Source organism: Syzygium oleosum, unplaced genomic scaffold (genome assembly GCF_021117445.2).
Source record: "Syzygium oleosum isolate NSW1041296 unplaced genomic scaffold, Sole_v2.1 Sole_v2.12, whole genome shotgun sequence".
In the NCBI taxonomy this organism is placed as follows: domain Eukaryota; kingdom Viridiplantae; phylum Streptophyta; class Magnoliopsida; order Myrtales; family Myrtaceae; genus Syzygium; species Syzygium oleosum.
The window spans coordinates 2,735,047-2,760,863 of NW_026607496.1; the positions used below are offsets into that span (position 1 = coordinate 2,735,047).

The 25,817-nt window shown below is 39.6% G+C and overlaps 3 protein-coding genes and 2 long non-coding RNA genes across 6 annotated transcripts; all 5 read left to right on the top strand.

The window, feature by feature from the left end:
* Nucleotides 1–1,248: 1,248 nt before the first annotated feature.
* On the top strand, nt 1,249–4,258 carry LOC115677040 (uncharacterized). 2 transcript variants are annotated; one of them, XM_056316592.1, is made up of 6 exons: nt 1,249–1,672; nt 2,090–2,196; nt 2,292–2,392; nt 3,177–3,317; nt 3,408–3,503; nt 3,966–4,258. In XM_056316592.1, exons 1-6 carry the CDS (start codon nt 1,365–1,367, stop codon nt 4,020–4,022), a joined length of 810 nt encoding a protein of 269 aa, XP_056172567.1. In that variant the 5' UTR covers nt 1,249–1,364; the 3' UTR covers nt 4,023–4,258. The 2 variants fall into 2 exon arrangements, with proteins under 2 accessions (XP_056172567.1, XP_056172568.1); XM_056316593.1 differs by having other exon boundaries at nt 2,292–2,383.
* A 1,718-nt stretch (nt 4,259–5,976) lies between these two features.
* LOC130139481 (uncharacterized) lies at nt 5,977–7,031 on the top strand. The gene is made up of 3 exons (XR_008817653.1): nt 5,977–6,086; nt 6,177–6,272; nt 6,737–7,031. It is a non-coding gene; the product is annotated as an uncharacterized LOC130139481 (long non-coding RNA).
* Nucleotides 7,032–11,995: 4,964 nt separating this feature from the next.
* LOC115666349 (uncharacterized) lies at nt 11,996–12,893 on the top strand. The gene is made up of 2 exons (XR_008817655.1): nt 11,996–12,113; nt 12,387–12,893. It is a non-coding gene; the product is annotated as an uncharacterized LOC115666349 (long non-coding RNA).
* A 760-nt stretch (nt 12,894–13,653) lies between these two features.
* Nucleotides 13,654–17,135, top strand: LOC115666348 (probable WRKY transcription factor 62). Its single transcript, XM_056316667.1, has 5 exons — nt 13,654–13,915; nt 14,593–14,674; nt 14,955–15,401; nt 16,005–16,109; nt 16,580–17,135. Exons 1-5 carry the CDS (start codon nt 13,654–13,656, stop codon nt 16,842–16,844), a joined length of 1,161 nt encoding a protein of 386 aa, XP_056172642.1. The 3' UTR covers nt 16,845–17,135.
* A 677-nt stretch (nt 17,136–17,812) lies between these two features.
* On the top strand, nt 17,813–20,215 carry LOC130139518 (uncharacterized). Its single transcript, XM_056316668.1, has 6 exons — nt 17,813–18,227; nt 18,646–18,752; nt 18,848–18,948; nt 19,739–19,882; nt 19,973–20,063; nt 20,178–20,215. The coding sequence occupies exons 1-6, from the start codon at nt 17,920–17,922 to the stop codon at nt 20,213–20,215; spliced, it is 789 nt and encodes a 262-aa protein (XP_056172643.1). The 5' UTR covers nt 17,813–17,919.
* Nucleotides 20,216–25,817: the final 5,602 nt, after the last annotated feature.

The window sequence follows — 25,817 nt, forward strand, 5'->3', positions numbered from 1 at the left end:
ATTTTGACGGAGGATAAATGTGTCCCACGTGTACAAATATGTAGTAAATTTATCGCAACGACATAAGTTTATGGTTTTTGGTGTCACTGAAAATAGTTTGGGGTAAATGTCTTATATCATTATAAATTTGGAATTTATGATGTTATAAAAAAAATTAGAATAAATGTGTCATGACGGGTATAATTTGAAATTTTTTTGTGACTTTTTTTCCTAAGACTGATAAGACAAGATATTTATTGTTTACTAAAAAAGAATTTGCTATGCATCATGATATCCCCAATTCCCTAAAAAAACCCGAACTTTAGCCTTTGTCCCAATTATATCCCAAACTTTTTTTTGTCTCATAAAAAACCCCAAACTTTTACTTTTGTCCCAAATTTACCCCGTTAACTTTTCGTCCAATTTTTTAATATTATTTTTTTGTCTAATTTTTTTTTCTTTTCTTTTTCCTTTCCTTTTTTTTTTGTTTCACCTTCAACCTCTGGCCGGTCGCCGGTCCGGCGATCGGCCAGAGGCGGGGGCCGGCGAGGCTCGGCCCGCCCGCCGCCTGGCGAGGCTCGGCCCCGCCCAAGCAACGGCGAGGTCGGCCGAGGCCGAACCTCATCGTTCTTCGGGCGAGGCCGAGCCTCGCCCGCCGGCGTGGCCGAGCCCTCGCCAGATCGGGCGAGGCTCGGCCCGCCGATCGGGTGAGGTCGGCCTCGCCCAAGAACGGCCAGGTCGGCCGAGGCCGAACCTCGCCGTTCTTGCGGGCGAGGCCGACCTCGCCAGGTTGCCGGCGGGCCCGAGCCTCGCCGGATCCGGCGAGGGCTCGGGCTCGGCTCGCCAGATCCGGCGAGGGCTCGGGCTCGGCCTCGCCAAAGAACGACGAGGTTCAGGCTGAACCTCGCCGTTGCTGGGCGAGGCCGATCTCACCAGTTGTCGGCGGGGCCGAGCCTCGCCGGCGGCCGGCGGGGCCGACCTCGCCGGCCAGAGGTTAAAGGTGAAATAAAAAAAAAAGAAAAGGAAAGGAAAAAGAAAAAAATTCGAAAAAATAAAAAATAATATTAAAAAATTGGACGAAAAGTTAACGGGGTAGATTTGGGACAAAAGTAAAAGTTTGGGATTTTTTATGAGATAAAAAAAAATGTAGGATATAATCGAGATAAAAGTTAAAGTTTGCGTCTTTTTAGGGAATTGGGTCTGATATCGCCTGCAATTGACCGTGTGGGGATTGACTAGATCCCACAAGACGTGGAACTTTCGCACCACCTCCCAGTCATCTTCCTTGCCTCTTGCAGAGATGACCATGAACACTTTTGTCCTCTCTCTCTCTGTCTCCACTTTCCTCCCTCATCACAGAGCAAAGCACAAGACCTGTCTCGTCGATGGAGCGTTTTGCCTGGCCTGAGTACCTCTCCTCAAGCCGCAAGCACGCGATCCAGGAGCTCCTCCATGGCCAGAACCCCACGAAGAAGCTCAGACATCTCTTGGACGCTCACTCTCAAACTGGCAATGACACGGGGCAGCCCTTGTTTGCGGAAGATCTGATCGTCAACGCCCTCAGGTCGTTCAGCAACACCCTATCCCTATCAAGCAGCTCCGAGTCTTACGAGGTCTTGCAGGTCCCGACCAACGCCTGTGTCAGGTCCGAGGTCTCCGAGGGAAGTGAGAGCATCAACACCCCGGTCCCGAGGTAATTAAGGGCCAAAATTCGTGTTTTTTTTTTTTGCTGACTTTGTCTCAATAGTAATTTATCTATTTAAGTGGAGTTTTGCGTAATTCAAAAATATATGAAGTTTCTTTTTGGGAAGAACAATTACATGTAAGGTGAGCATCACAGGTTTGAAAATGACAGTGTGAAGATCTTTCGGAATTTAGGAAAAAGTAAAGACGTGAAAAGATTGTTTGGCTGTTCATATGATTTTGGGACACCACTTGGACAGTTCATGATTGGATTATAACGAGCTTGTCTAACTTGCAGAGAATAAAAGTTTTTTTTTTTTGTTATTTCATTTATGTTATTGGGCAGAGGATGGAAGAGGTTATACATGGAGCTAAATTATATATGGACATTTCTAACATGAAATGGAAATTACTCATTTTTACGCAGAAAGACTTTAGATACATGGACAAGACTGGACCAGAATTTGATGGACGATGGGCAACAATGGAGGACATGTGATCAGAAATTGATTCTCAACTCCAAGTTACCCCCAGGTACTTCACAAATAATATATCCATTTTCACTAATTTCTCATAAATATTGGATTTGTTTTGTTCTTAGTTACAAGGGAATCTTACTTGTGCTGCAGGGCATCTAGCTGGAAAGAATTGCCGGAATGAGCTATCAGAAACAACAGTTAGTAAAGGGCCTGTTGATCAGGCTACATTACACCATTCACCTGTGGAGCCTGTAAGGCTTACTAGACTGTGCTCTTGTATTGTTAAAGCTGTATTCTTAATGTCATTTTTCCCTCTGGACCTTCTAGTCAGTGAGTGCAACTTAATTGATTTTGTTGTCTTTACATCTGTAGTTTCTTAGAGGTGGTGGGATAGGTTAATTAGTCAGTCAGTTGCAAGATAACCTGTAGTCAGGATTGGCAGATCTCAAATATTGATAGCTGTTGACTTGCTTCCATGTCAGGTTCTAATTCTTGAGGACCCAGAGATTATTCTCATATTTTAGCTTATCATCTGCTCTGAGAGAGTGAGAGTGAGACCCTTTCGTTGTAACCTTTGGAGTATTATGTATGAGTAAGTCTTTAGTCACCATGGGCTATGTACGAAGTTCTTTGTACACGAGACTTTTGTGCCTTTTCCAATGCCTGTTTGATGGTTTCATAATTTTCTGAAAAACCAGAGTGAATACGTTTTCATGTCTGGATTCTTTCATTGGTGAGGATCTTTATGCAGCCTTGGTTGGTTTGAGAGCGAACTGTTGGCCAAGTGATTTTCTTTTCCATTGCTCGGAGGATTCAAGAGCCGTAGTTTCTTATATGTTGTCTTCTACTATGATTTTCAATGGAAATGGCCTTTATTGTGTCTGTTATTTCAGAATTTTGATGTTAGTTTGATTGCATCTGAAAGGGTGCTACTTTTGAAAGTTTTGTTGTTTTTCCCTGAATGGCTGCCAATGCTTTTTGTAATCTTTTATCATTTGTCATGTCTACCTCCTACTTCGTATGAACTTTGAGAAGAGACTTCGGGGAAAAGATGATACCTTGGGTTCAAGCTCTGCAAAGACTCCCAAACCCCCATTGATGCTGTTGGATGCCATCTCAAAAGAAGTTGCTGCCAAGGATATGAACACAATCAATGCTAATTATGAACTTTACAGGGTGCGTCATCTTTGATTAATCACTCTTATAATCATCTGTTTACGATAACTTTTTCGTCAAAGTCTAATCTTCCTCCTCAATATTTATCAGACCAAGAGGATCTCTCGAGATGACTTCATCAAGAGGTTGAGATCAATAGTTGGTGATGAATTGCTGTGGTCCATCATAAGGAGTCTTGAGGGCAAGGTATTAATATTGTTGTCAAACTTGCAATTCATTATTTCTAGGCTGTTAAGTTTTTGCATGTCGACTATAACTTAGTTATCTACTCTGGATTCTAATGGTTTTGCTCCAGTGATTTGTAAGAAATCAGATGGTAAATGGCCTGACTAGTGCTCGTCAGAGCGTACAGGATTGTTGTATCAATAGTTATTCCTGGAAGAGGTCGATTTCTATCTTCTGGAATAGGTGAAAGTGTTCGATATAAGACTGGCGAAGAATTGTGAAAATCAAGATGGGCAGAACGATATGCAAACTGAAATTTTTCTTTTTGCACCATCGATGCTGGCTATTCCTCTCAAAAGAACAGACATGGGGTCTTTGTGATGATATATCCAGATTTAAGACGGAGGGATAGTTTATCCTGCCATCAATATATTCTCTGATATTCTTGTGAAAGCGCTTAACAGCTGTTACTGCATTTTGCAGCTGACTCTTGGATCTCGTCACAATTCAAAGGTGCCTAAGCCGGAGCAAGAGGTTTGAATCTTCTTATTTAATTATGCAATGCTGTTGTCCTTAGTGTCGTGGGGATTGCGACTGCATTTAGATCTTGGCTTCTTTTTCCTGGGTGTTTGAAAGTATCTCTTTTTGGATCCATATGTATATATTCGTAATTCTATGGAATTCTTGCTTGTTGCTGCTCAGCCTAGTAAAGAACTACACTGTTGTTAGTAATTTTTCATGTTGGAAAAGAAACAATCGGCATATTATTTACCTGATATCTTCTCAATGGGGTCAATGACATTTTATGAGAAAGGTAACTTTCAACACTGTTCTCCAAGTCTATAATTACAATTATTTCTCCATGCAGTCCACCCTATAAAGTGACGACTTTCCAATCTCCCATTAGGTTGGTAATGGATCATATTCAATAAGTGATGAGAAGTATCGCTTAATAAATTAATTTTTGTAAAAATGGTGCTAATTGCGTTCACCCCCTTTTTTGTTGCTACAAACACCCCTATTGTTGTTTACTGACCAAAATGCCCTTCATCCGTAAATTCAGTCAATCGTCAACCGTTTACCTTTTCTTTTCTCCGTCGTCTCCTCTCTGAATCACTGTAGCTGCACTTTTCCATTCGATTGGTTTTCATGAAATTTTCCAATTTTTGTATTGATTGCTCACAGCAACACTCAACAGTTAGAGAATTTCCTCTTGTGTCATGCATTCAGTGAAGATTTCATTGAGGGATTTTATTCGATTCCACTTTGAGTTCATCGATATTTCCTAATCTTGGGCAATGCCGGGCACTTGTTGGTGCTTTGCCTTTGATTTACTAATTCTGAAGAATGTCTTGTGATGGTTCTGATGATCAAATTGAGAGAACCTAAAAAAAGTTTACAGAAGGGAAAAAGAAAAGCAAAAAACTACTCATGGTGGTGGAGGTCATCATGTTTGTTGGCCGTGATTATATACGGTTGCTGACAAGTTTACTCCAATATCGGAATGCACTCTTAAAGCGTTGGAGAGAAATTTCTCGAGCAGGAGAAAATGCTTGACAAACCTTTTTTTCTGTTTTTTCTATTGTTACTGAGCATCTCAAAATCAGACAGGATTCTACCAAAAGGAAAATTACCAAAAAAGTCATAAACCTATTGTACGGATGCCAATTCAGTTTTAAATATTTTAATTTAGCCAATTTAGTCCAAAGTAATTTGACAATTTGCCAATTTTGGCTGGAAATGGCTAAGGTAAACGCCAATTGTTTTACATATCACGATCGGTTTTACATATCACAATCGGTGCTCATGTTGACAATTTTTGCAAAATTTTTTAAAATTACATTTTTTTTATATTTTTCTTTGTTTTTTCCCTTCTTCCTTCGGTCACTGGGCATCAACGGTGGTTGGCAACGGTTGAGCCTCACTGAATATGGCAAGGGCGAGCCTCACTTGAGACCAGGCGGGCCTGGCGAGGTCAGCTCACTGGGATACGGCGAGGTTGGCCCTTGCTTGTGGCCAATCACCGGCCATCCTTGAGGCTTGGCGACCAACGGAGGAAGAAGGAAAAAGAAAATAAAAATAAAAATAAAAAAATTGAAAATTGCAAAAATTGTTCACATCGGTTCCAATTGATGTCCATGTCAGCAATTTTGAATTAAATTGGCAGTATCAAAAAGCTTACGACTTGATTGACTAAATTAAAATATTATGATTGAATTGGTATATGTACAAAATGTTATGGACTTTTTTGATAATTTTTCTCTCCATCAAATTTGAGCTGCCCTTTATGACCAAAAAAAAAGAATTTGAGCTGCTCTTGAACCGGGTCATGTGGTCCACGTGTTTGGATTTGGTAGAGGGAGTTTATTTCTTGGGTCCAGTTCTATCCTATTTCTATTTTTTATTTTATTTTACAAGTCACTGTGTGTCTTATGTGCTGTGCTCACATTTTGAAACTCTGCTCCCTTACTCACGCGTCCTCAACCCCAGCCGCAGACTCCCAAATCCCCATGGTTGCCGTTTCCATTATTGTTGGATGCCATCTCAAAAGAAGTTGCTGCCGAGGATATGAACACAATCAATGCTAATTATGAACTTTTCAGGGTGCGTCATCTTTGATTAATCACTCTTATAATCATCTGTTTACTATAACTTTTTCGTCAAAGTCTAATCTTCCTCCTCAATATTTATCAGACCAAGAGGATCTCTCGAGATGACTTCATCAAGAGGTTGAGATCAATAGCTGGTGATGAATTGCTGAGGTCCATCATAAGGAGTCTTGAGGGCAAGGTATTAATATTGTTGTCAAACTTGCAATTCATTATTTCTAGGCTGTTAAGTTTTTGCATGTCGACTATAACTTAGTTATCTACTCTGGATTCTAATGGTTTTGCTCCGAGGATTAGTAAGAAATCAGATGGTAAATGGCCTGACTAGTGCTCGTCAGAGCGTACAGGATTGTTGTATCAATAGTTATTCCTGGAAGAGGTCGATTTCTATCTTCTGGAATAGGTGAAAGTGTTCGATATAAGACTGGCGAAGAATTGTGACAATCAAGATGGGCAGAACGATATGCAAACTGAAATTTTTCTTTTTGCACCATCGATGCTGGCTATTCCTCTCAAAAGAACAGACATGGGGTCTTTGTGATGATATATCCAGATTTAAGAAGGAGGGATAGTTTATCCTGCCATCAATATATATTCTCTGATATTCTTGTGAAAGCGCTTCACAGTTGTTACTGCATTTTGCAGCTGACTCTTGGATCTCGTCACAATTCAAAGGTGCCTAAGCCGGAGCAAGAGGTTTGAATCTTCTTATTTAATTATGCAATGCTGTTGTCCTTAGTGTCGTGGGGATTGTGACTGCATTGATATGTTGGTTTCTTTTTCCTGGGTGTTTGAAAGTATCTCTTTTTGGATCCTTATGTATATATTCGTAATTCTATGGAATTCTTGCTGGTTGCTGCTCAGCCTAGCAAAGAACTACACTGTTGTTAGTAATTTTTCATGTTGGAAAAGAAACAATCGGCATATTATTTACCTGATATCTTCTCAATGGGGTGAATGACATTTTATGAGAAAGGTAACTTTCAACACTGTTCTCCAAGTCCATAATTACAATTATTTCTCCATGCAGTCCACCCTATAAAGTGACGACTTTCCAATCTCCCATTAGGTTGGTAATGGATCATATTCAATAAGTGATGAGAAGTATCGCTTAATAAATTAATTTTTGTAAAAATGGGGCTAATTGCGTTCACCCCCCTTTTTTGTTGCTACAAACACCCGTATTGTTGTTTACTGACCAAAATGCCCTTCATCTGTAAATTCAGTCGATCGTCAACCGTTTACCTTTTCTTTTCTCCGTCGTCTCCTCTCTGAATCACTGTAGCTGCACTTTTCCATTCGATTGGTTTTCATGAAATTTTCCAATTTTTGGATTGATTGCTCACAGCAACACTCAACAGTTAGAGAATTTCCTCTTGTGTCATGCATTCAGTGAAGATTTCATTGAGGGATTTTATTCGATTCCACTTTGAGTTCATCGATATTTCCTAATCTTGGGCAATGCCGGGCACTTGTTGGTGCTTTGCCTTTGATTTACTAATTCTGAAGAATGTCTTGTGATGGTTCTGATGATCAAATTGAGAGAACCTAAAAAAAGTTTACAGAAGGGAAAAAGAAAAGCAAAAAACTACTCATGGTGGTGGAGGTCATCATGTTTGTTGGCCGTGATTATATAAGGTTGCTGACAAGTTTACTCCAATATCGGAATGCACTCATAAAGCGTTGGAGAGAAATTTCTCGAGCAGGAGAAATGCTTGACAAGCCTTTTTTTTTTCTGTTTTTTCTATTGTTACTGAGCATCTCAAAATCAGACAGGAGTCTACCAAAAGGAAAATTACCAAAAAAGTCATAAACCTATTGCACGTATGCCAATTCAGTTTTAAATATTGTAATTTAGCCAATTTAGTCCAAAGTAATTTGACAATTTGCCAATTTTGGTTGGAAATGGCTGAGGTAAACGCCAGTTGTTTTACATGTCACGATCGGTGCTGATGTTGACAATTTTTGCAAATTTTTTTAAAATTACTTTTTTTTTTTTCCCTTCTTCCTTCGGTCATCGGGCCTCAGTGGTGGCTGGCGACGGTTGAGCCTCACTGAATCTGGCAAGGGCTAGCCTCACTTGAGACCTAGTGTACCAGGCGAGGTCAGCTCGTTAGGATACGACGAGGTTGGCCCTCGCTTGTGGCCAATCACCGGCCATCCTTGAGGCTTGGCGACCGACGGAGAAAGAAGGAAAAAGAAAATAAAAATAAAAATAAAAAAATTGAAAATTGCAAAAATTGATCACATCGGTTCCAACCGGTGTCCACGTCAGTAATTTTGAATTAAAATTGGCAGTGTCAAAAGGCTTAGGACTTAATTGACCAAATTAAAATATTAGGATTGAATTGGTATATGTACAATATGTTATGGACTTTTTTGATAATTTTTCTCTCTATCAAATTTGAGCTGTCCTTTATGACAAAAAAAAAAGAATTGAGCTGCTCTTGAATCGGGTCATGTGGTCCACGTGTTTGGATTTGGTAGAGGGAGTTTATTTCTTGGGTCCGGTTCTATCCTATTTCTATTTTTATTTTTATTTTACAAGTCACCGTGTGTGTTATGTGCTGTGCTCACATTTTGAAACTCTGCTCCCTTACTCACGCGTCCTCTACCCGAGCCCCCTAAAAGGTGGGGAATTGAACTTGGTAGAGAGTTTGCATCGTGAGAGTTTGCAAGTGAGGCTGTCTGTGGTCGGGGCGGCGATGCCATGTTGCTCTAAGTGCAACGTCAACGTCGTGAAGCTACAATTTCTTTGTATTGTACCAAAAATCTCTTTCCACTAGTTAATAATTTAGTTGAGTCGACGCTACGTCTCCGTCTTTGTCTTCCGGAGAGGGGAGCCTCGGCTCATAAGTAAAGAAGTCCTCCAAGTCGAAACTCCAAAGCCACCAAAGCCGCTATAAATTAACCCAAGAACCTCTCACCGCAAGCGTCAAGCCGTAGAGCACTACACTTTTGACACTAGAGAGTACCTCATAGCTTATCATATCCGAAGGCATATTGATATTAATCAGAATCAATATGGGCGGGAGCGAGAGCAAAGACAGAGAGGAAAAGGGTGATACCAAGGGAGTCAAGTGGCACTACCGTGGCCACAGGAGTGATCGCCGGTTTGGCGACCTGTGCTGTGGGTGCTGGCCAGTCTGGTGGGCGACTCGTCCAAGTCCAGTGGAAGGAAGATCATGAAAGTTGTTAAAATATGTTTCGAGTTTGAGCCCGTAAATGAAACCCGACTCAAGATAAATTGGATATTTTGTGGATGTCCGAAATTGACCAAAGCAAAATATGGAACTTCCTTTTGGCAAGTTGAAGTCGACGTAGAAAGAATATATATATAAAACAACATTTCAAACATATTGTTTTCTTTTATATCAGTCATTATTCACAATGGTTTAGTTGTGTCACCAACAAAAGTCAATCTTTTCCAAACTAGAATAAGATTCTTAGGCCATCATATACATCTTGGAACCACTATCCCAATAAAAAGATCCATACTTTTTGCTGATAAATTCCCTGATGAAATCAAAGACAAAACACAACTATAAAGCTTCTTAGGAAGCCTAAATTATATTCTTGACTTCTTTCCCAAAATAAATATCCGATGTAAACCTTTACATGATAGATTAAAAAAGAATCCCCCACGTTGGACATCCATCCATACTGAAACAGTCAGACAAATAAAAACGCACACTAAAGAAATTCCTTGTATTCATTTAGCTGACCCATTTACATTCAAAATTGTTGAAACAGATGCTTCTAAAATAGGATACGGAGGAATTCTCAAATAAGTCAAGACTAATAAAGAACAAGTTATTCAGTTTATTTCCAAACACTGGAATCAAACCCAACAAAATTATTCTACTATTAAAAAAGAGATTTTAGCCATTGTACTTTCCATATCAAAATTCCAAGGAGATTTGTTGAATAAAAAATTCCTCTTGCGTATTGATTGCAAATCAGCAAAAGATGTTTTACGAAAAGATGTTTTAAATATAGCATCAAAACAAATCTTTGCTAGGTGGCAAGCCATACTTTCCATATTTGATTTTGATATAGAATTTATAAATGATTCTTCAAATTCATTACCTGATTTTCTTACAAGAGAATTTTTATAGGGGATACAATGCAACCAAAAAACCCCTCCAAAGAGGGAAAAGGCAAAGCCAAAGCTGAAAACCCCAAATACTTAACTCCCATAAAATCATGGTTAGATACAGCTATCTCTGAATCTCCAAAATCCATAAAACCAACTACCATATCCACCCTTGCTAGAATGGCCAAAACACTTCCTAATGACAGTCCCGAGAAAGAAGATATCATGTTCTTACTCAAGAACATGAAGCCAAGACAATCACAACCATCACCATTACCCATACAGGTATATACAGGGACTGCCACATCCTTCCTGGCTCCACAAAAGCCAAAAGGATTTCAAACCATAAAAAAATGTTTCAAGTGAGGTGGTTATTGTGCCACAGGCAACCCTCAAAAATCAAAATTTTTCCCAAAAAACAAATTTCAAAATATAATCATAGTAGAAGATGATTTCTACCATGAAGATCCAATAAATTTTGCAAAAAATATATTTCCTAAGAACTGGCTTTTCAAGCCCCACCATACAAACAAATCCCTTGCTTACTATGAACAGGTATTAGTTGACACAAAATCAGCCAGATTCACCCATTTCCAAAACGATTCAGACGAAATCCTGTATTCCACCATTGCCATAAACATGATAATACACTATTCTGAATGGGAAACAACACCTCATTCCCATTAAAAGTTCAAACCAGAAAACCATTCTACCACATTTGCTCCTTCATATATTTATTGGGACTACCAACAAGCTTGGTGGAACACCTTCTTTAGACAAAATAAAGCCTACAAACACACTTGGGTTGACTTTTTCTCTTAAATATTCCAATCCCATAAACTTCCAAATTGGTTCAACACTTGGTGGAGCAATTTTGGCCCCATAGAAGAAATCATCCATCCAAGAATCAAACCAGGATATACTCTGTTTAAAGAAAAATTTAAATCATCCATATACGAATCCCGATTCCCAATTCTCATGCATTACTTTATAAACTTCAAAGTCTCTTGCGTAATAGCATGGGAATTCGATTATAATGGATCACCAAAAAACCCTCATATACCAATTCTAATCCGGAAATACAAAACAAAATGGTGGGATGGATTCAAATTTGTACATCCCACCACAGAACAGTCAATCCGCAATTGGCTAATAAATAGGACCCCTATCAAAATACAGAGCCCATCCAATTCGTCCTTCTTACAACAAAAGTCTAAGTATACAGCAGCAATGGTAGTTGTACAAGACCAAACACAATTTGTTGCCATGCTAAAGCAGCAATGGTAGCAGTACAAGACCAAATTTACCCTCCATTAGTTTTCATTAAATTTTACTGTCAAATTGCTAAGTTTAATGACACGTGGTAGTTGACAGGTGTACTAGTTTGGGGTTTTACCCTTCTGTTTGTCACAAGTTTACCAATTTGTGATTTTTCGTGATATTAATTCAATTTAACGGACACTAACGGAGGGTAAATTTGTTATAAATGTACCAGTTTGAGGTTTTTAGTGATCAAAAAATTATTTTGGAATAAAATTGTCACTGGTGTACTAGTTTGGCGTTTTTGGTGATCAAAAAATTAGTTCGGAGTAAAATTGTCATAAGTATACCAGTTTGGAATTTTTTATGGTCAAAAAAATAGTTCATGGTAAATTTGTCACAGGTGTACCAGTTTGGGGTTTTTCGTGATATTAACCCTAAATGATACATCTGTTTTCATTAATTTTTCATATATATTTTATTTGTTTTGTTATAAGTTAAGATATACACATGGATCTTAATAATTTTAACATGAATTGGGAATTACTCATTTTTCCACATAAAGACTTTAGATGTATGGACAGTTGAGACGTCTGATTTGATCCACGACGGGTATCTATGGAGGAAATATGGTTAGAGACCGATTCTCGACTCCAAATTCCCCAGGTACTTCATAAATGACAGACCTTTTCATAAATATCTCATAAGTATGCATATATTGGGAAAATACGTATAAAGGAGAGAGAAATCAATTCTTGCTTGATGTCTCAAACAAATATTATGTGGGCATCTTTACTATAAGTCATGTCTTCAAAATTAATAAGAAAAATATCCATCTATCAACACGGCTAAATTATTTATGCTTCTCTCATGATGAACAATTAAGCAAATAATGTGTTATTGCTTGTGATTAAAGCTGTGTTTGGGGAGCACTTGCAGGAAGTACTACAGGTGCGTTCACCAGATCGATCAGGAATGTCAAGCAACCAAGCTGGTCCAAAGGACATCGCATGACCCACGCCTTTTCCTGATCAGATGCTGAGGCCGCCACACTTGCAAGATCATCCTCAAATCCCCCCCACTCATCCTGGACTCACCAAGCCCTAGGGACGACTCCACCCCCTTAAGTTTCAACACTAGCCTCATTGCCGAACAAGACAACGACGACAACAACAACCCCATCTTTTTCGACTTTCTATCAGTGAATGAGGAGCAAAAGTTGCCCAGTGAGGATGATCTGAACCCCCGCAGCCACAGCCACGACGACAATGGCAACAACAACAATCAATCCGCATGAACCGATTACTACGCCATACTCGAATCTGCTGGGGAGATCTAAGCCCTGTCGTCAGATCAAGGGATGTGATGTTTAGTGTTTAGGGTCTCAACAGTGCTGATATGATTGTGGGGTTTGAGTTTGATGATCTGTCGGATTATGAACTTCAATGTTGATTTTGGTGTAGGTTTCTTCGTTAATGTGAGAGGTGTTTGCTAGATGAGTTTCCCTGAAACTATTTAATCCTCTGCCGCGATTTGTTTAGGAGAAAAAGGAAACATATAATAGCTAGTGTAACAATATTACGTTGTCGAAAATTATTTTGTAATTACGGGATTTTATATATCATCTAGAGACTCTCTCACTTTGAGGAACACCAAATATACGGGAAAATTGTCCAATCAATCCCAAAACCTATTGTGCAGATATGAATTCTACACTTTCAAATTTGTCAATTTAGTCATGAACTTTTGTGTGACTTCAGCACTGTTTGCTTTTCGTCGTCTGTGTTGGCAACCACATAAGATTTTTAGAAGTTGCTCATTAACACAATTTTTGCAGAGGATAAATATGTGACACGTGTATAAGTTTGGGGTAAATTTATCACAACGATACAAGTTTAGGATTTTTGGTGTCAGGGAAAATAGTTTAGGGTAAATATGTTATACAGTTACAAATTTAGAGTTTATAATGTCACAAAAGAAATCATGATAAATGTATCATAGTGGGTATTGTTTGGAGGTTTTTTGTGACTTTTTACCTAATACTAATAAGACAAGATAAAGAGGTGGGCATTCGCCCGACCTCCCACTTATCTTCCTTGCCTATAGCCCGCGACCATGGGCACTTTTGTCCTCGTCAAAAAGCCACACAACCCCCCCTCGTCTCTCTCTCTCTCGTCACAAAGCAAGCACAAGACCTGTCTCATCGATGGAGCGTTCCGCTTGGCCCAAGAACCTCTCCTCAAGCCGCAAGCACGCGATCAGGGAGCTCCTCCATGCCCAGAATCCCACAAAGATGCTCAGAGATCTCTTCGACGTTCACTCTCAAACTGGCAATAACACAGGGCAGCCCTTGTTTTCGGAAGATCTGATCGTCAACACCCTCAGGTCATTCAGCAACACCCAATCCCTATCAAGCAGCTCCGAGTCTTACGAGGTCTTACAGGTCCCGATCAACACCCGGTCCCAAAGTAATTAAGGGCCAAAATTCGTGTTCTTTTTTTTTTTTTCCTGACTTTGTCTCAATAGTAATTTGTCCATTTAAATGGAGTTTCGCGTAATTCAAAAACATATGAAGTTTCTTTTTGGAAGAACAATTGCATATAAGGTGAGCATCCCATGTTTAAAAATGACAGTGTGAAGATCTCTTAAAATTTAGGAAAAAGAGAAGACATGAAAAGATTGTTTTGCTGTTCATATGATTTTCGGACACAACCTAACAGATCATAATTGGATTATAACGAGCTTGTCTAACTTGCAGAGAATACAACTTTTTTTTTTTGTTATTTCACTTATGTTATTGGGCAGAGGATGGAAGATTTTATACATGGAGCTAAATTATATATGGACATTTCTAACATGAAATGGAAATTACTCATTTTTGCCCAGAAAGACTTTAGATACATGGACAAGACTGGACCGGAATTTGATGGACGACGGGCACCAATGGAGGACATATGATCAGAAATTGATTCTCAACTTCAAGTTACGCAGGTACTTCACAAATGATATATCCATTTTCACTAATTTCTCATATATATTGTATTTGTTTTGTTATTGGTTAAATTATGCATATGGGTCTTAATAGTTCTAGCTTGAATTGGGAATTATTCATTTTTCTGTAGAAAGACTTCAGATACATGAACAGGACTGGATCATAATTTGATCGACGATGGGCATCAATGGAGGAAATATGGTCAGCAAGCGATTCTCAACTCGGATTACCCGAGGTACTTCCCAAATGATATACCTTTTCCATAAATATCTTATATATATATATATGCATATATTGAGAAAAATGTTGTATAGAGTAGAGAGAAATCATTTCCTGCTTGATGTCTAAAACAAATATTATGGGGAATCTTTAGAATAAGTCACGTCTTTAAAATTAATAAGAAACACATCCATCTATCAACGTGGCTAAATTATATATGCTTCTCTCATGATGAACAATTGAGCAAATAATCTGTTATTGCTTGTGATCGAAGCTGAGGTTGGGGGTACTTGCAGGAACAACTTCAGCTGTGCTCACAAGATCGACCAAGGATGTCAAGCCACCAAGCAGGTCCAAAAGATAAAGGATGACCCACCCGTTTACAGTACCATTTACCAAGGCCACCACACTTGCAAGAACCTCATCCTCAAATCCCCCCCGCTCATCTTGGACTCACCAAGCCCTGGGGACTCCTCCATCCTCGTCAGTTTCAACACCAGCCTCACTCCCAAGCAAGACCACAACAACAACAACCCCTTCTCTTCATCAACTTCCTCGTCGGTGAAACACGAGCCGAAGCTGCCCAGCGAGGATGATCTGATCCCCTGCAGCGGCTGTCACGACGGCAACAGCAGCAACAACAATAACCAGCCCACATCATCCGACTACTATGCCGTGTTCGAATCAGCCAGGGAGATCTGGGCCCCGTTGTTGGATCAAGGTGACGACGACAACGACTACAAGTAATTTATCTATTTAAATGGAGTTTCGCGTAATTTAAAAAACATATGACGTTTCTTTTCGGCAAGAACAATTATATATAAGGCGAGCATCACATGTTTGAAAATGACAGCGTGAAGATCTCATAGAATTTAGGAAAATGGGAAGTCAAGAAAAGATCGTCTCGCTGTTCATATGATATTGCACACGACTGGACAGATGATGATTGGAATAGGAGCTTGTCTAATTTGCAGAGAATAGAAGTTATTGTTTTATTATTTCATTTATTTTGTTATTGGGAAGAGGATGAAGAGGTTTTACATGGAGCTAAATTATATATATGATCTAAATAGTTCTAACAAGAAATGGGAATTACTCATTTTTGTGCAAAAAGGTTTAAGATACATGGACAAGACTGTAACATAATTTGACCCACGATGGGCACCAATAGAGGAAATATGATCAGAAATTGATTCTCAACTTTGAGTTACCTGAGCACTCCACGAATGATATGTCCATTTTCATTAATTTTTCATATATATTTTTATTTGTTTGTTCTTAGTTAAGATATAAAAATGGATCTAAATAATTCTAACATGAAGTGGGAATTACTCATTTTTCCGCAGAAAAACTTCAGATACATGGACAAGACTAGACCATAATTTGATCGACGACGGGTACTCATGGAGGAAATATGGTCAGAAATTGACTCTCAACCGCAAATTCCCTTGGTACTTCACAAACAATATATGCATATTCATAAATATTTCTTTTATATATATAGAGGAAAAAAGTAGAGAGAAATTATTGCTTGATGTCTAGAACAAATATCATGTGGGATCCGTACAATGACTCTTGGCTTCAAATTAATAAGAAACACATCCATTCTATCAACTCGGCTAAACTATTTATGCTTCTCTCATGATGAACAATTAAGAAATTAATTAGATGATCGTTGACCGTTGAAATGTTATAAATTAAGGAGGTCGTTCTTAAATTTGCTAAATTTTAGCTTCATCTTACCATGATACGAAAAAATTCGTAATCTAATCGAAACAAGCACACTGTTTCTTTTTATCATCTACCATCGTATGTAAGTTTTTCTTTTCAGGTTATTTTTTGGATTTGAAGCTTCCTAACCCCCAAATCTACAATTAAGTTATCATTAATGTGTTAAAGCCGTGATTGGGGCCACTTGCAGGTGCTACTTCAGGTGCGCTTTCAGATTCGACCAGAAATGTCTAGCAATCAAACAAGTCCAAAAGATGCTGAATGACCCACCCGTTTACGAGACCATATACCGAGGCCACCACACTTGCGGAAACCCCATCCTCGAATCGACCCCAATCATCCTGGATTCACCAAGCCCTAGGGACTCCTCAATCCTCTTCAGTTTCAACACTAGCCTCATTGCCAAACAAGACAACAACCACCACCCTATCTCTTCTCCTTCAACTTTCTCATAAGTGAATCAGGAGCAAAAGTTGCCCAGTTAGTGAGGATGATGTGAACCCCCACGGCCACAGCCAAGACAGACAATAGCAACAACAGCAATCAATCCGCATCATCCGATTGTTACGCTGTATTCAAAGCGGCGGGGGAGATCTAAGCCCTGTCGTCAGATCAAGGGGATGTGATGTTTAGCGTCTCATAGCTTCGATATGATTGTGGGGTCTGAGTTTGATGATCTGTTGGATTATGAACTTCAATGTTGATTTTGGTGTAGGTTTCTTCATTAATGTGCGACGTGTTTGCTAGATGAGTTTCCTTAGAACTATTTATTCTCTGCGGCATGTTTAGGAGAAAAAGGAGCCATATAATAGCTAGTGTAACAATATTACGTTGTCGAAAAATATTTTATAATTACGGGGTTTTTTTATCATATAGAGATTCCCTCACTTTGAGGAACACCAAATACACGGGGAAATTATCCAACCAGTCTTTAACCTATTGTACGGATATCAATTCATTACTAAACTTTCAAATTTGTCAATTTAGTCCTGAACTTTTGTGCGACGTTAGCACTGTTTGCTTTTCCGTCTTCCGTGTTGGCAGCCACATAAGATTTTTAGAAGGTGTTTGTTAACACAATTTTGACGGAGGATAAATGTGTCCCACGTGTACAAATATGTAGTAAATTTATCGCGACGATATAAGTTTAGGGTATTTGGTGTCACTGAAAATAGTTTGGGGTAAATGTATTATATCGTTATAAGTTTGGAATTTAGGATGTTACAAAAAAAATTAGGATAAATGTGTCATGACGGGTATAATTTGAAATTTTTTTGTGACTTTTTTTCCTAAGACTAATAAGACAAGATATTTATTTTTTACTAAAAAAGAATTTACTATGCATCATGATATCGTCTGCAATCGACCGTGTGGGGATGACTAGATCCCACAAGACATGGAACTTTCGCACCACCTCCCAGTCATCTTCCTTGCCTCTTGCAGAGATGACCATGAACACTTTTGTCCTCTCTCTCTCTGTCTCCACTTTCCTCCCTCATCACAGAGCAAAGCACAAGACCTGTCTCATCGATGGAGCGTTTTGCCTGGCCTGAGTACCTCTCCTCAAGCCGCAAGCACGCGATCCAGGAGCTCCTCCATGGCCAGAACCCCACGAAGAAGCTCAGACATCTCTTCGACGCTCACTCTCAAACTGGCAATGACACGGGGCAGCCCTTGCTTGCGGAAGATCTGATCGTCAACGCCCTCAGGTCGTTTAGCAACACCCTATCCCTATCAAGCAGCTCCGAGTCCTACGAGGTCTTGCAGGTCCCGACCAACGCCTGTGTCAGGTCCGAGGTCTCCGAGGGAAGTGAGAGCATCAACACCCCGGTCCCGAGGTAATTAAGGGCCAAAATTCGTGTTTTTTTGTTTTGCTGACTTTGTCTCAATAGTAATTTATCTATTTAAGTGGAGTTTTGCGTAATTCAAAAATATATGAAGTGTCTTTTTGGGAAGAACAATTACATGTAAGGTGAGCATCACAGGTTTGAAAATGACAGTGTGAAGATCTTTCGGAATTTAGGAAAAAGTGAAGACGTGAAAAGATAGTTTGGCTGTTCATATGATTTTGGGACACCACTTGGACAGTTCATGATTGGATTATAACGAGCTTGTCTAACTTGCAGAGAATAAAAGTTTTTTTTTTTTTGTTATTTCATTTATGTTATTGGGCAGAGGATGGAAGAGGTTATACATGGAGCTAAATTATATATGGACATTTCTAACATGAAATGGAAATTACTCATTTTTTTGCAGAAAGACTTTAGATACATGGACAAGACTGGACCGGAATTTGATGGACGATGGGCACCAATGGAGGACATGTGATCAGAAATCGATTCTCAACTCCAAGTTACCCCCAGGTACTTCACAAATAATATATCCATTTTCACTAATTTCTCATAAATATTGGATTTGTTTTGTTCTTAGTTACAAGGGAATCTTACTTGTGCTGCAGGGCATCTAGCTGGAAAGAATTGCCGGAATGAGCTATCAGAAACAACAGTTAGTAAAGGGCCTGTTGATCAGGCTACATTACACCATTCACCTGTGGAGCCTGTAAGGCTTACTAGACTGTGCTCTTGTATTGTTAAAGCTGTATTCTTAATGTCATTTTTCCCTCTGGACCTTCTAGTCAGTGAGTGCAACTTAATTGATTTTGTTGTCTTTACATCTGTAGTTTCTTAGAGGTGGTGGGATAGGTTAATTAGTCAGTCAGTTGCAAGATAACCTGTAGTCAGGATTGGCAGATCTCAAATATTGATAGCTGTTGACTTGCTTCCATGTCAGGTTCTAATTCTTGAGGACCCAGAGATTATTCTCATATTTTAGCTTATCATCTGCTCTGAGAGAGTGAGAGTGAGACCTTTTTGTTGTAATCTTTGGAGTATTATGTATGAGTAAGTCTTTAGTCACCATGGGCTATGTAGGAAGTTCTTTGTACACGAGACTTTAGTGCCTTTTCCAATGCCTGTTTGATGGTTTCATAATTTTCTGAAAAACCAGAGTGAATGCTTTTTCATGTCTGGATTCTTTCATTAGTGAGGATCTTTATGCAGCCTTGGTTGGTTTGAGAGTGAACCGTTGGCCAATTGATTTTCTTTTCCATTGCTCGGAGGATTCAAGAGCCGTAGTTTCTTATATGTTGTCTTCTACTATGATTTTCAATGGAAATGGCCTTTATTGTGTCTGTTATTTCAGAATTTTGATGTTAGTTTGATTGCATCTGAAAGGGTGCTACTTTTGGAAGTTTTGTTGTTTTTCCCTGAATGGCTGTCAATGCTTTTTGTAATCTTTTATTATTTGTCATGTCTACCTCCTACTTCGTATGAACTTTGAGAGACTTCAGGGAAAAGATGATACCTTGGGTTCAAGCTCTGCAAAGACTCCCAAATCCCCATTGATGCTGTTTCCATTATTGTTGGATGCCATCTCAAAAGAAGTTGCTGCCAAGGATATGAACACAATTAAAGCTAATTATGAACTTTATAGGGTGCGTCATCTTTGATTAATCACTCTTATGATCATCTGTTTACTATAACTTTTTCGTCAAAGTCTAATCTTCCTCCTCAATATTTATCAGACCAAGAGGATCTCTCGAAGTGACTTCATCAAGTGGTTGAGATCAATAGTTGGTGATGAATTGTTGTTGTCAGGCATAAGGAGTCTTCAAGGCAAGTTATTAATATTGTTGTCAAACTTGCAATTCATTATTTCTAGGCAGTTAAGTTTTTTCATGTCGACTGTAACTTAGTCATCTACTCTGGATTCTAATGGTTTTGCTCCAGTGATTAGTAAGAAATCAGATGGTAAATGGCCTGACTAGTGCTCGTCAGAGCTTACAGGATTGTTGTATCAATATTTATTCCTGGAAGAGGTCGATTTCTATCTTCTGGAGTAGGTGAAAGTGTTCGATATAAGACTGGCGAAAATTTGTGAAAATCAAGATGGGCACAACGATATGCAAACTGAAATTTTTCTTTTTGCACCATCGATGCTGGCTATTCCTCTCAAAAGAACAGACATGGGGTCTTTGTGATGATATATCCAGATTTAAGACGGAGGGATAGTTTATCCTGCCATCAATATATATTCTCTGATATTCTTGTGAAAGCGCTTCACAGTTGTTACTGCATTTTGCAGCTGACTCTTGGATCTCGTCACAATTCAAAGGTGCCTAAGCCGGAGCAAGAGGTTTGAATCTTCTTATTTAATTATGCAATGCTGTTGTCCTTAGTGTCGTGGGGATTGTGACTGCATTGATATGTTGGTTTCTTTTTCCTGGGTGTTTGAAAGTATCTCTTTTTGGATCCTTATGTATATATTCGTAATTCTATGGAATTCTTGCTGGTTGCTGCTCAGCCTAGCAAAGAACTACACTGTTGTTAGTAATTTTTCATGTTGGAAAAGAAACAATCGGCATATTATTTACCTGATATCTTCTCAATGGGGTGAATGACATTTTATGAGAAAGGTAACTTTCAACACTGTTCTCCAAGTCCATAATTACAATTATTTCTCCATGCAGTCCACCCTATAAAGTGACGACTTTCCAATCTCCCATTAGGTTGGTAATGGATCATATTCAATAAGTGATGAGAAGTATCGCTTAATAAATTAATTTTTGTAAAAATGGGGCTAATTGCGTTCACCCCCCTTTTTTGTTGCTACAAACACCCCTATTGTTGTTTACTGACCAAAATGCCCTTCATCCGTCAATTCAGTCAATCGTCAACCGTTTACCTTTTCTTTTCTCCGTCGTCTCCTCTCTGAATCGCTGTAGCTGCACTTTTCCATTCGATTAGTTTTCATGAAATTTTCCAATTTTTGTATTGATTGCTCACAGCAACACTCAACAGTTAGAGAATTTCCTCGTGTCATGCATTCAGTGAAGATTTCATTGAGGGATTTTATTCGATTCCACTTTGAGTTCATCGATATTTCCTAATCTTGGGCAATGCCGGGCACTTGTTGGTGCTTTGCCTTTGATTTACTAATTCTGAAGAATGTCTTGTGATGGTTCTGATGATCAAATTGAGAGAACCTAAAAAAAGTTTACAGAAGGGAAAAAGTAAAGCAAAAAACTACTCATGGTGGTGGAGGTCATCATGTTTGTTGGCCGTGATTATATAAGGTTGCTGACAAGTTGACTCCAATATCGGAATGCACTCATAAAGCGTTGGAGAGAAATTTCTCGAGCAGGAGAAATGCTTGACAAGCCTTTTTTTTCTGTTTTTTCTATTGTTATTGAGCATCTCAAAATCAGACATGACTCTACCAAAAGGAAAATTACCAAAAAAGTCATAAACCTATTGCATGTATGCCAATTCAGTTTTAAATATTTTAATTTAGCCAATTTAGTCCAAAGTAATTTGACAATTTGCCAATTTTGATTGGAAATGGCTGAGGTAAACGCCAGTTGTTTTATATGTCACGATCGATGCTGATGTTGACAATTTTTGCAAAATTTTTTAAAATTACTTTTTTTTCTTTTCTTTTTTTTTTCCTTCTTTCTTCGGTCAACGGGCCTCAGCGGTGGCTTGTGACGGTTGAACGTCACTGAATCTGGCAAGGGCAAGCCTCACTTGAGACCTGGCGGGCCTAGCGAGGTCAGCTCGCTAGGATACGGCAAGGTTGGCCCTCGCTTGAGGCTGGGCAACCGATGGAGGAAGAAGGAAAAACAAAATAAAAATAAAAATAAAAAAATTGAAAATTGCAAAAATAGTTCACATCGGTTCTAACTGGTGTCCACGTAAGCAATTTTGAATTAAATTTGGTAGTGTCAAAAGGCTTAGGACTTAATTGACCAAATTAAAATATTATGATTGAATTGGTATACGTACAATATGTTATGGACTTTTTTTATAATTTCTCTCTATCAAATTTGAGCTGCCCTTTATGACCAAAAAAAAAAGAATTGAGCTGCTCTTGAACCGGGTCATGTGGTCCACGTGTTTGGATTTGGTAGAGGGAGTTTATTTCTTGGGTCCAGTTCTATCCTATTTCTATTTTTTATTTTATTTTACAAGCCACTGTGTGTCTTATGTGTTGTCCTCACATTTTGAAACTCTGCTCCCTTACTCACGCGTCCTCCACCCCAGCCCCCTAAAAGGTGGGGAATTGAACTTGGTAGAGAGAGTTTGCATCGTGAGAGTTTGCAAGTGAGGCTGTCTGTGGTCGGGGCGGCGATGCCATGTTGCTGTAAGTGCAACGTCAACGTCGTGAAGCTACAATTTCTTCGTATTGTACCAAAAATCTCTTTCCACTAGTTAATAATTTAGTTGAGTCGACGCAACGTCTCCGTCTTTGTCTTCCGGAGAGGGAAGCCTCGACTCACAAGTAAAGAAGTCCTCAAAGTCGAAACTCCAAAGCCACCAAAGCCGCTATAAATTAACCCAAGAACCTCTCACCGCAAGCGTCAAGCCGTAGAGCACTACACTTTTGACACTAGAGAGTACCTCATAGCTTATCATATCCGAAGGCATGTTGATATTAATCAGAATCAATAAGGGCGGGAGCGAGAGCAAAGACAGAGAGGAAAAGGGTGAGACCAAGGGAGTCAAGTGGCACAGCCATGGCCGCAGGAGAGATCGCCGGTTTGGCGATCTGTGCTGTGGGCGCTGGCGTGGCCAGTCTGATGGGCAACTTGTCCAAGTCCAGTGGAAGGAAGACCATGAAAGCTCCCGGGAGGGACGAGCGCATCTTCCGGGACGAGTTCGCCAAGGACCCTGCTGCCTACTTTCGCGACCTGCGGAAGAAGTCGTCGCTAGCTACCAAGTAAAAGGAGAAATTTGAGTTGTTGCTTGTGGTCCAATGTCTCTCTTTTGGTTTTGCATGGTGTCTTTAGGTATCACCCTTACGGTCCGTGTGTTTATGGGGTATATTTTGTACTCCATTCTCGTGGTTAATGCGAGTATTTATGTTTACATAGTAGTTTTTCATTATAGACAGGAGTCATCGGCTGTACCCTGTAAATCAACCCACAAGCTGTATTGCTTTTCCCCGACGACATTGACCATGAGTTGCAAAGACCTGCAAAGAGTGCCTGTGGAGGCACAGCCATTCCCATCCCCAATACTGCTGCTTGCATTTTGCCGATGCTTTGAAGCGTGGAAGCTGGTCAGTCCAAAAATTCTATTACCAGTTCTACACATTTTCTTGGTGAATTTTTTATTGATTTCATTAGTCTAAAATATATATCAAGTCTCTTTATTTACTATATCAAATAATCTATCTTTTTTCCTTATTATAACTTTTTTCCTTATTATATCACTTCCCTTAGTGGCTTGTTTCAACCAAGACAGTTCAACGTTCGAATTACCAATGCTTCGACGAACGAAAGACATCTGCAAAATACAAACCCAAATCCGATGAGAACAACCACACTCGAAAAATAGGTGAGATTTGGGTTCACTATGATCATCACAAAACTGCAAGCCGGGAAATGAACAACCTGCTCCAAAGCAATATATCCTTCTTTCTGCTTCTAACAATATCAGCTTAAGTCCTCCTAATTTGACATAAAAGACCTGAAATCACAATGCTTGACCTGTTTCCAATGTTTCATGCTAGCTAGGTTGATTTTGAATTCACAAATAATTGTAAATATTTTCACCGACCTCATGCAAAATATAGATGCTAAAATTGAATGTTGCCGATTCATATTCAACTACACTGAACATGACGGAATCATATAATTTCTCTTTTTTCGATGCCGATGAGTTACAAAAATGTGTTTGGAGCTCTTTGACCATCTAACTAATTCCTATTATAGCACTAATTCCGGCCCCACAAACATTAAATTGAAGGAATGTGCAAGTTTAGTGATACCTAAGTAGTTGGTGACTTTCGACCAAAAAAAAAAAAAAAGTAGTCGGTGACTTGTGATGACTAAAAATATCAAAATTAGAAGTTAAAAATAGGACTCGGGCTAAGTTATGTTTGCTTGTCCTAAGTGGATCTGTAGTAAAAAGCCCATCATTGACTCAGTTAATGGGCTTCAATTCAACGCAAAGTGCAGAACAAGATCACAAGAGTGTCCGTGTCAATGTACCAAAATCCCAATTAGGCAATTATCGAATTAATAATTGAGAAAATTCCAAATAAATATCCGAAGTGCTCTCATTTTCTCAAATAAGAGCATGAATCATGTGTCAAATAAGGATCCGAAGTGCCCTCATTTTCTCAAATAAGGGCTTAAAGTAATCATTGTCTCAAATAAGGGTCTGAAGTGGCTATCTTAATCTCAAAAAAAGGGCCTGACCTCAGCGGAGTCAAGGGCATTTTTGCCTTTTATTTTTTGATTTTTTTCCTTTTTCGTTTTTTCCATAAAAATCAACCTCAAAAACAAAAAAAAAGCTAAAGTTTAAAAATAAAAAACAATAAGGGGAGGGCCTCCCCGCCGGTGGCCGCCGTCCCATCGCCGGTGGGGTGGCGGCGATGGCTGGCGAGGTCGCCAGCTCCTCAGCGAGGGCCTACTGGCCCTCGCTAGAGCCAGGAGAGGGTGGCAACCCTCTCCCAGATTTGGGCAAGGGTCGCTAGCCCTCGCCCCGATCTGCGGGAGGGCTGTCGGCCCTCACACAAGTTTGGCAGCCCTCTCCTAGACTTGGGTGAGGGCTGGTGACCCTCGCTATGACCGGGGTGAGGTCCAATGACCCTCGCCTAGATCTGGGAGAGGGTCGCCGCCCTCTCTCAGCTCTAGCGAGGGTCGCCGACCATTGCCACCGCCCCACCAACGGCCACTGGCGGGGAGGGCTGGCTGCGAGCCCTACCAATCCTTCCATGTTTTTTCTTTTTTCTTTTTATTTTTAAAATTTTAAATTTAATTTAACTAAAATTATATTTTAAAATTGTTTTTGGACGAAAATGCCCTTGGTTAGCTAGAAAATTTGGCCGGCTGGGTGAGGCCTTTATTTGAAACTGTTATAGCCACTTCAGATCCTTATTTGAGAAAATAAGGGCACTTCATGTCTTTATTTGAGGCCTAATTCCCTAAAAAACCCCAAACTTTAGGTGTTGTCCCAAATCTACCCTAAACTTTTTTTTGTCTCATAAAAAATCACAAACTTTTATTTTAAACCCAAATCTGCCCTAGGTTGATTTTCTGTCCAAATGTTGACAATTTTTTTCCAACTGGTCATCCACGTGTCTATCTTCTTTTCCCACGTCAGCTTGGGTTGACTGTTTCTTTCTTTCTTTTTTGTTTTTTCATTCTCTTCTCCCTTTCACTTTCCGCCATGGACAACGAGAGCACCATCAAGAACACAGAGAAAGCCCAGGTGCTGCCACACGCCGTTCACCGCCGCAACAGCTTGCGTGCCCGTTGCCACGACTTCCTCGTCACCTCGTCGTTATTGTAAGCCCAGACGCTTCCATTTGCCGAGCCTCCACCCCCTCTATTTGTCGGTGGATAGTTGAATTTGGGATCA